Source organism: Equus przewalskii, chromosome 6, assembly GCF_037783145.1.
Source record: "Equus przewalskii isolate Varuska chromosome 6, EquPr2, whole genome shotgun sequence".
Classification (NCBI taxonomy): Eukaryota; Metazoa; Chordata; class Mammalia; order Perissodactyla; family Equidae; genus Equus; species Equus przewalskii.
In genome coordinates, this window is record NC_091836.1 from 69,113,343 (window position 1) to 69,124,185 (window position 10,843).

A 10,843-nucleotide genomic window follows, 5' to 3' on the forward strand; every position below is an offset into this window, starting at 1 on the left:
ACCTTAGAGTAAAGTAGGTAAGTTTTCCCTCCAGGGTTTAGCTTCGTCACTCTCGGCCAGTGATCCTGTTGTCTTCACAAGGTCTCAGGTGAAGGAACTCCGCTCAGGACCTGCTGATGGGCTGGATGGGCTTGCGCCGAATGACTGCGGTCAAGATTCTGCTGCTGACAGTGGGCGAAAGCTGGTAAGTGTTTCATCAATGTTACCACACCCAGAATCTTCCTTCACTTGTGGTAGCAGGAGCGAGGCTGCCACAAGAGACATCCTTAAAGGAGCTACTTAAAATAATAAAAAAACTACTTGATTTTTTAATTATTTGAACATAAATGGATGCTTCTCAAGACTTTTTCTCTCACGTGGAATAAATTTGCCCCCAAACCCTGCTGTCTGATTGATGTGGTTCATTTACGATACTTTTTTTTTATTAAGAAGCAAGGGATCTAGGATTAGAAGGCTGCTTAAAGGTTTTCAATCTAGCTCCTATCCAAACATTAAACCTCCCCTGTAATGTTTCAGCCAAAGGCCCCAGCATTGCATACCTCTTGTTAGACGGAACGCACTACTTTTCAAGCCAGTCGTTTCATTTATGGGATAGTTTTAATCGTAAGAAACTTATTCCATATGTGAGGATGATCTCCGGGCCCTGCAGCCACTGATACTGGCCCTAGTTCTTTGTAAGTGTTCCTGCCCTGTGCCAGCCCGTCCAGTGTTTGTGTCCACCTCTCTTTCCCACCAGACAGGACCAGCTATTTCGACCATTGCTCATTAGACACCTCACCATCCTGGGCATCTTGGTTGTGCTATGAAATTCCAAGAACAAAGAAACTGTTGGGATTGAGACCATGGTTGGAGAGAAAAAGATGCATGTTCTAGTTAATGTTTCCCTGGTTGTTCTGGTTTCCAGGTATGTGCTGATGTTCCCAGTGTCTGTCTGCAGACGTTCAGCCCTGACTCGCTATGGAAGCCACCTGTAACGGAGCAGAGGACTCCTCACCCATCTTCTACCTGGTGGGCATCCCCTCTCTTCCCAAATCCCTCTTCTTCCCTGTCTTCTTGATTTTCCTCTTAATCTACCTGTTCATCCTGGTGGGGAACTCACTGATCTTTGTGGCTGTGGTGATAGAGCCCAGCCTCCATAAGCCCGTGTACTTCTTCCTGATCAACCTCTAGGCCCTGGACATCGTCTCCACTACAACCACTGTCCCCAAGATGCTGTCCCTACTCTTGCTTGGGGACCGCCTCCTCAGCTTTCCTGCCTGCTTCCTGCAGATGTACCTCTTCCACAGCTTCTCCTGCTCTGAAGCCTTCATCCTGGTGGTCATGGCCTATGACCGCTATGTAGCTATCTGCCGCCCACTGCACTACCCTGTTCTCATGGCCCCACAGACCAACGCTGCCCTGGCAGCCGGCCTCCTGCCCATCCCGGCAGTGGTGCAGACCTCCCACATGGCTTTTAGTCCTGTGGCCCAGGTCTACCACTGCTTCTGTGACCACTTAGCTGTGGTCCAGGCCTCCTGCTCTGACACCACGCCCCAGACCTTCATGGGCTTCTGTATCGCCATGGTGGTGTCCTTCCTGCCCCTTCTCCTGGTGCTTCTCTCCTATGCCCACATCCTGGCCTCGGTGCTGCACATCAGCTCCCGAGAAGGATGCTCAAAAGCCTTCTCCACCTGCAGCTCCCACGTCCTGGTGGTTGGCACCTACTACTCATCCATTGCCATAGCCTGCGTGGCCTATAGAGCTGACTTGCCCCTCAACTTCCATATCATGGGCAAGGTGGTGTATGCTATTCTCACACCAATCCTCAACCCTCTCATCTACACGCTGAGGAACAAGGATATCAAAGCAGTCATCATCAAAGTAGCATGTCCCCGGGACCCAGGGCATTCTCGGGGTCCTTGATCCTTAGATGCAACTCATTCAGCTCCCTGGACACCATTGACAATGCCTAGCACAGAATAGAAACACAATAAATATTTTAAATGAATTACAGCAGCCTAAATATGCTTAATTCTGTTGAGCAGACATCTCAAACGTGGTCCTCAAATACTGGATTAAGAAGGCTTCCCACTGGTGCTATAGTTTTCACTATATAATTGTAGTTTTCACAGTTTTCATCAATTGTTAATGTGATGAATAAAATTTGATCGTTCAGTCACTCATACCAGTCTTTATTAGGTGCTAGAGACAGAAATGAACCAGACGCAGTTGCTGCCCTTGAGGTATCCACAGTCTAGTGAGAGCTTCAGACCCAGAGAAACAACATTGGGTGATAGGATGGAGAGACACAAAGGGGCTGTGGGAGCCAAGAAGTTAGCATTTAATTTAATGTTAATATTTTCTCCAGAAATCCTTATATTTTTGATGTTGATATCACTTGTTTGTTACCAAGCACTGGTTTATCAGCAATATTGTCAGGGGTGGGCCGGAGGCTTGAAATGACTGCGTAAGAAATCCACCAGCTGCTCCAATCAGGGAGTGGTAACGGGGTCCATGCTCCTGTCCGATGAGGAGGATCTATTTTTAGCTGGATTGCATTAATGGGCTTGGATGCCCATTAAAAAGTGATGCTTCCTGCCAAGAACCAGGAGGCGGAAGTTAGAGTGGCTCTACTCACCGTTACCTGCAGTGACCCACCTGGGGGAATCTGTGCCCCCAGTCTCGATGATTTTAGCCTGTGTAGATTAAGCAGTTCTGACTCCGCAAGAGACACAGTAAGTCTCACTAAATTTAAAGCTACAGTTGTTACCTGGTCATTGTCAGCCCATCAGGGAGGTAGACCAGCAGTCAGAAAAAGGAGTCACCATGCTCTCAAGGGTAGCTGACCCTGATCTTCCAGAGGAAGTAAGACTGCTCTTATGTAACGGGGGCTGGAAGGTTGGCACTCAGGCACAGGAGCATTTCTTGTTTCTTCCATGACCAACTTTAACCGTAAATGAACAATTAAAGCAACCACAGCCTGGTGAGGCATAGTGACCAGGGGCTCAGAACCGTCAGGGATGAGGTCTGGGTCATGCTGGAAGAGGATCCATCTAGACCACTGCAGTGATGGAACGTGAAGGGAAAGGAGAAGGGCATCTAGAATGGGCGGCAGAGGAGAGGGTTGATGAGTGTCACTTGCAGCCTTGGGACTGACTGTAGCAGCAGGGGCAGTAATTAATCGCACTTCTTTTAGAAATTTCCCCCCAAATTGTGAGTAATCAGAAGCTCTGTGTCCAAATGGAGTGACATTCTCATGATAAGTGAATGAATCCGAGAGGTTCAAGGGGTAGACTGTAGCAGACACAGTTGGTGGCCTGCCCTCTAGCAGCTGCACGTTGGCTGCTAACAGCTCACACACATACACCCTAGATATGGGTATAACTGTCCTTACCTTATTGCTTTCCTTTTGGGTGGAAAGGGAGCAAGAGAGTAGCTTTATAAGCAGAATAAACTGGCTACTGGTACTAAGGCATCTAAGCTTAGATGCCAGCTGTTGACTACCATCCTGGTAAAGCAGGGTGGTTGGCATCTAGAGACCCTGAGAGCCCATGAAAGTTGCACACTCTCTCGCAGGAGATGGACACCACCAGTCCCCTGGGAAATTGAAGATATGCAGGCAGCCTGTTCCCTGGCTATTACCAGGTGACGCAAACAAAACTCCTGGCGTAATTTTTGAATAATCATGTTTCACTCCAAGCACCCTATATCTTTTATCTCACTAAATCGTCTCAAAAACTCTACGAGATAGGTAATATGGTTATGTTCTATTTTATGGACGGAGAAACTCAGACTCAGAGAGGTTAAGTAACTTGCCTAAGGTGACATGGCTAAAATACATTAGAACTTGTATTCAAAGCCAGGACTTTCTCACTCCAGTCCCTACACCCTAACCCACGATGGAATACTGCAGAGCACAGGCCTGGGAAGGAAGCCCTGGTCTGACTTGTAGCTCAGATACTAAACAGAGCATAAGCATTGGCAAGTCAGTTCACTTCTCTGGACGCCGGTCTCCAACTCTTGGGCTGCCTGTCTCCCCTTGCTGTTCTGGAGACCAGAGGAATAATGTCAGTAAAAGCAGTCCCAATGGTTGTAAAGTTCTGGAACCCAGGAGGGCTGTTAACAGTGCTGTTCTCATTATCAGAGAATCCCAGAGGCAAGTCCCTCCCAATGCATGCAGGAGGAGGCGAGAAGCGGATCCTGGGTGACTGGGGGGACACATTGCCCCAGAGGAGGCCCATCTTGAGGGAGAGGGCCCCAGCAGGCCTGGCTGAAGAGAGGGGTTAGCGGGCGTAACAGCTCGGCTCCTGCCTGGTTCTTCCCTGCTGGGCCTGGTTTGCAGACACAAAGGGGACACCACGGGAGACACCAAGGTAAACAGGGCTTGACAGGTGAGTGTGCTGGGGGCAAAGTACCAAAGCTCAGCAAAGACCAGAGTGGGGAGACAGAGGCAAGGATGTAGGGGGCATATAAACCTGGTCAGGGGCCCAGAGAGATTGATGCGGTGCGCACAAGAGGCAGGAGCCCAGGATCCAGGTTGGCTATGCACAGATGGGCTGTGGGACTTTGGGCCACGTGTCCTGGCAGGTCTGGGCAAGGGGTGCACTCACAGGTGAGATTCAAATGATCTTGGCCAAGGCCACCTCATATGAAAGCAAGGCTTATGACAGTAATAACCATTGGAAACACTTGCACACTTTGAGCTCTTACGTGTTCCAGGCTCTTGTGTAAGCATCATCTAAGCATTCTCTCTGTGAGGACTCAGCCCCAGGAGGTGACAGATAAAGGGAAAAGGCCCAAGGTGACACAGCTGGGGGTAGGGGTGGGATTAGAATCCAGTCTTTTCTGATGCACAAGTCCACGCACTTAACCACTAAGGTCCACATGACATAATGAAGGTGAGGAACCCGGCTGGCAGCAGGTGTCACCAGGTGGGAGAGCCCGCGCCCTCTCCCTTTGGGCACGGACCCTGTGACACTGCTCTGCCAAACACAGAGGGGGCCCTCAGAAAAGGGCTCATTGGCTTGGAAACCCCTCAGAGATCTCTTCCTCCAATCCCCTCACTGCCCAGGTGAGAAACCAAGGCTCAGGGGCCCAAAGTCACGGCAAGTGAGTGGCGGAGCTGGTCCAGGAGCCAGGACTCTTGGTTGCCAGGTGGGCCTCACAGCAGGCTGGCACCAGAACAACCTCACCAGCCATGGCCTTCAACTGACTCTCAGATTCTCATCTGTGGAGGGGGCATAAGCGTTCCCTGGCCCGTTGGATGGTGGGAGGAGATGACAGACGTAAAGTACAGCGTCAGGTTGGACATCCGGGTGATTGGTTGTTCTGTCTTTCTGTGTCCCCCACCAGCACTGTAACTGCTTGTAGACAATCCTGACAGGGAGAATCCGTTCCTTGCCCTGGGAAACAGCACCCTTTAGGCCCTAAGCACACGGCTGAATCCCTCACACGTAGTGTGTAACTCAAAGTAAAACCAGAACCCTAACCTGTAAAATAATTGTGAGAAAGTCCAGCCAAATTTGTACATTTCCTATGATGGGCTAGTTGAACGGTGCTTTGAAATAGCAAAGGTTGAATTCTTTCAGGAAGTATTTGTGGTGCGCCTGGCGTGCGTGTGGGATAGTCCAGCACCTCCCGGCAGTGAAAAGCCATGTGCCACCTCTCACGGAGCTCTCAGCGTCCCTACCTCCGTCTGCAGAGTGTTGGGATAGAGCAGGGAGGAGGGGCACCTGGACTTTCGGCCTCTTAGGGCCCCTCTTGCTTTGGTCTTCTGCGTCTCTGCCCCTCAAACTCCCCTACTCCGCCTCACCCAGCACCGTCAGCCTTGACCGCCTCTCTGGGGGCAGAAGGGTCCAGGGTAGTGTAGTTTGCATCACAGTCTTTGGGTGATGAGAAAAAATCCCCAACCAAATTTGTCGGGATGGGGTTTGGTTAACTGAGGGATAACCCTTTAAAATGGAGACCATCCCGGGTCACCTTCTTGGCTGGGTCATGGGGTGACTTCTGAGGGAGGTTCTCTTTCAAGGAGCACACACAGGACGGTGTCTGTCCCACACGTGTTTCAGACAAAGCATTTCCCAGTCACCACGTCTGAATCTAGGAGCGGGGCTGCGCGAACCAAACCGATCACAGGGCCACCAGGACATTTGTAAAAGGCAGTGAGGAGGTGGGCAGAGGGGAGTCAGGTGGGAATTAAAAATTAAAAAAACCTTTTTTCCCAATTCTGACATCTGATGATTCTTGGACATAAGAGGGTTTTTTGTTTGTTTTGCTAATTTTTTTAGAAAAGAAAGAAGATAGGTGCGATCCAAGTAATTCAAAGGAAGACCGCTTGTGGCATCACTGGGGTTCAAGAGCAGTGAAGCAGATGCAAACCTGGAGCTGCCCAAAGGCTCGTGACAGGCTCATCCTGAGGGTGGGACGAGCCAACATGTCCTCAGCTCAATCCACCGAGTCCCAGAGTTACCCCCCGCACACATCTAGTGAATAACCTCTGTTGGAGGGTTCTTTTGTCTTTGGGCAGTTTTTCAGTTCTCCAGCAACAATGGCTCTCATGGCAGGTCCTTGTGCTTCTCCTGAGTTGATATGAGAGGAGCTAACGGCTGAGTGGGCATAAAAGAACTAAACAGAACACCTGCTGGCCTGCAGCGTCCTCCTTCCCAGGAGGAAGGAAGAAGGAGACCCAGGCCATGCCCTGAGTGGTGGGAAGATTCGCCTTCAGCCCAGACCCCATCAGGAAGTGAGTGGATCCACCCATCACTGACACCTGGGTGGGAGGGCACCCAGAGAACTCAGTAGAGAGAGAGGGAGGTGGAGATGCTGCACCCGGAGAATGAGAGAGGAACCATTCCCTGGGTACTAAGTAGAGTGAACAAGCAGTTTGTTGCAGAAAACCGTGAAAACATCACCTCTTTATGGCAAAGTGATGATTGTGATGTCACTTAGTATAACTTTAAGCAAGAGTAGAAGAAAATACAGGAACGTGAGTGTCTAAGAGCTCATCTAAGATCTGATGCCCAAAAGATAGTGTGGGACATGGAGCAGACAAGGGACAGAAGCTCCTTCAATGCGTTATCAGAGCTGTAACTAGATAACCAACTGCCTGACTGGCTTTTAAATGTGCCATCCTTCTATTAGGATTTAAGCCCTGTGAAGCCTGTGTACCTTCTCACAACCTTGCACATTGTAGGTGCTGACTCATTACTTGATGGAAGAAGGGAGGAGGAAATTGTGGGTTAAAGTGGAAGAGTCAGTGTTGGATGGTACCACCAGTCCCCGAAACTTGGTCATAAACTATGTGGATTGTAATAATTGCACAGTGACCTGTACAGAATTTCATTCCAAATTCCTGGTTTTTCTGGTTTCCAGATGCTCTGGCTGTATGTCATCCTGGCATGCCGCTGTGTCACACCATGAACACCACAGCCTGTGATGGATCAGAAGATTCTTCACCCATCTTCTACCTGGTGGGCATCCCCTCCCTGCAGGAGTCCCTCTTCCTCCCTGTCTTCTTCATCTTCCTGTTCTTCTACCTGTTCGTCCTGGTGGGGAACACGCTGATCCTGGTGGCCGTGGTGATAGAGCCCAGCCTCCACAAGCCCATGTACTTCTTCCTGATCAACCTCTCTGCCTTGGACATCATTTTCACCACGTCCACTGTCCCCAAGATGCTGTCCCTACTCTTGCTTGGGGACTGCCTCCTCAGCTTCCCTGCCTGCTTCCTGCAGATGTACCTCTTCCACAGCTTCTCCTGCTCTGAAGCCTTCATCCTGGTGGTCATGGCCTATGACTGCTATGTAGCTATCTGCCGCCCACTGCACTACCCTGTCCTCATGGCCCCACAGACCAACGCTGCCCTGGCAGCCGCTGCCTGGCTCACTGCCCTCCTCCTGCCCATCCCGGCAGTGGTGCAGACCTCCCACATGGCTTTTGACAGCGCTGTTCACATATACAACTGCTTCTGTGACCACTTAGCTGTGGTCCAGGCCTCCTGCTCTGACACCATGCCCCAGACCCTCATGGGCTTCTGCATCGCCATGGTGGTGTCCTTCCTGCCCCTTCTCCTAGTGCTTCTCTCCTATGCCCACATCCTGGCCTCAGTGCTTCGCATCAGCTCCCGAGAAGGACGCTCAAAAGCCTTCCCCACCTGCAGCTCCCACCTCCTGGTGGTTGGCACCTACTACTCATCCATTGCCATAGCCTACATGGCCTATAGAGCTGACCTGCCCCTCGACTTCCACATCATGGGCAATGTGGTGTATGCTATTCTCACACCTGTCCTCAACCCTCTCATCTACACGCTGAGGAACAAGGATGTCAAAGCAGTCATCACCAAAATGGCACATCCCCAGGACCCAGGGTGTTTTCGGGGTCCTTGATCCTTAGATGTAGTTAATTCTTCTCCCAGGATACCAGTGTGCTGAGAACAGAGAACATCATCAAAAAATTTTTAGAAAGAAAGAATGACTTACAGCAAGGCCAAAAATATACCATTGGGACTTCTATTTCCATTAATGATAGGCTGGGTTATGAAATCAACCTTTCTGTGGAAAGAAATAAAAATGTCAGATAAAATATAAAAAGCATCTTCTTAAAAGTACCTAATAGATTTTTCAATACAGTAAGGTTAAAATAGTAATAAAGATGAGAACACAGAGAGGTTAGTTATTAAGGCATGGATAGACATGTAGATCAATGAAATAGAATAGAGAGCCCAGAAACAGACCCCTAAATACACGGACAATTGATCTACGAAGGAAATGATACTGTAGATGAGTGTGGAAGATGCACATAAAATAAATAATATTAGAACTATAAGCTATCCATATGTCAAAAACAAAATTTGTCTCTTACCTCAAGCAATCTCATTAAATACCTAAATATTAAAGGCAAAACTATAAAACCATACAGGAGTCTATAGTCCTGATCTTTGGATGGGGATATATTTCTTTTCTTTTCTTTCTTTCTTTCTTTTTTTTTTTTGATAAGGAAAATTGGCCCTGAGCGAACATCTGTTGCCAATCCTCCTCAGTTTTTTTCTCCCCAAAGCCCCAGTACATAGTTGTACATCCTAGATGTAGGTCACTCTAGTTCTTCTGTGTGGGATGCTGCCACAGCACGGCTTGACCAGCGATGTGTAGGTCCACACCCAGGATCTGAACCGGTGAACCCCGGGCCACTGAAGCAGAGCACACAAACTTAGTCACTCTGCCAAGGGGCTGGCCTGGATGGGGAAATATTTCTTAAACAAGATTTTTGAAAAGTTCTAAACCTAGAGAAGAAAAATATAAATTTGACTGCTTTAAAATGTAGAATTTCTGTTCATCAAAAGTCACCAAAAAGAGAGTGGAAAGCCAAGCTACAGAACAAAAGAAGCTATTTGCAATGCATATGACCAACTAAAGGATTCAGGATTCCTAGGGAGAATATAGAGAGAATCACTTCAAATCATTTTTAAAAAGGTAGTCAAGCCTTAGAAAAATGAGCAAAATACTTCACAAGAGGAAATAAACAAACGTCCAATAAATATAAGAAAACGTACTCAACCTCTTTAGTAATTGGAGAAGTGCACATGAAAACAACAAATAGTTACCACTAGAAACCAATCCGACTGGCTAAAATGTCAAAGACTGACAATACCCACATTGGTGAGGAGGTGGGTCAGTGGAGCTCTCACACATTGATGGTGGGAGTGTTAATTGGTACAACCACTCTGGAGAACACTGTATCACTATGTTATAATGTTGAAGATACATATACTCTATGATCTAGCACAGCAGCATTTCTCTAATTTGTGAAATGTTCATAAAATGTAACATATATGTCAATAAAACATGGAGGAATTATATATACATGCAACAATGCGGAGGAATCTCACATAGTGTTGAGGGAAAGAATCACAACTCGAAAAGATACACATAGTATGTTTCCAGTTATGTAAAGTTTAAAGACAGGCAAAGCTAAACTATAGTTTTTATCAATGCAAACAGATGTCATAAACTGTGACAAAAAGAGAAGGCATATTTATTATAAAAATCAGAATCATGATTATTTCTGTAGGAAAGGGAGAGGGTTGTAAGCAGGGAGGGACATCGAGGGCCTTACGTGGAGTTGTCAATGTTTCATTCTCTCCTGAATGCTGATGACATGGTGTTTATTTTACAGTTAAACTGTATATTTAGGCTTTATATGTTTTGCTCTATATGAATATTGTATTTCATAATAAACTCGTACAAGGCGTCATTCCATTGGGCAGAGGCTGCAAAAGACGTTCTCCAAGTTTGGTCCGTGTCTTCCCATAATGAATTGTGGTTTTCACCTTCACGGTAAGAATCAAGATGCTGAATATAATTTCCCCAATTTGTTCATTCATTTAAGCAGCCTTTACTCAGCATTTGGGAGGTGCTAGACCGTGCAGTAGAAGCTAAAGAGAGAGAGACAAATCAGGATAGTCTCTGCCCTCAATTTGCTCACGGTCTAGTCAGAGAGACAGACATGGGCAGAAACAGCACAGTGTGTTGAGTACTGTTTCAGAGGGAGGCACAGGGGGTGATGTGAGCACGGAGGCTATTTAACTCAAGGTAAAAATGTCTCCCATAAATATATATATATATATATATATATATATATTTTTTTTTTTTTTAAAGATTGGCACCTGAGCTAACAACTGTGGCCAATCTTTTTTTTTCTTTTTTTTCCCCCGCTTTATCTCCCCAAATCCTCCCTGGTACATAGTTGTATATCTTAGTTGCAGGTCCTTCTAGTTGTGGCATGTGGGATGCCGCCTCAATGTGGCCTGATGAACGTTGCCATGTCCGTGCCCAGGATCCAAACCAGCGAAACCCTGGGCCACCTTAACCAC

At 47.6% G+C, this 10,843-nt stretch overlaps 2 protein-coding genes across 2 annotated transcripts; both read left to right on the top strand.

Moving 5' to 3' along the window:
- Positions 1 to 957: 957 nt before the first annotated feature.
- LOC103554860 (olfactory receptor 2AT4-like) lies at positions 958 to 2,012 on the top strand. Its single transcript, XM_070624145.1, is given in 1 exon segment — positions 958 to 2,012. A coding segment is annotated over 1 exon segment (945 nt). The 3' UTR covers positions 1,903 to 2,012.
- A 5,353-nt stretch (positions 2,013 to 7,365) lies between these two features.
- LOC139084304 (olfactory receptor 2AT4-like) lies at positions 7,366 to 10,450 on the top strand. Its single transcript, XM_070626689.1, has one exon. It carries the CDS (start codon positions 7,377 to 7,379, stop codon positions 8,358 to 8,360), a length of 984 nt encoding a protein of 327 aa, XP_070482790.1. The 5' UTR covers positions 7,366 to 7,376; the 3' UTR covers positions 8,361 to 10,450.
- Positions 10,451 to 10,843: the final 393 nt, after the last annotated feature.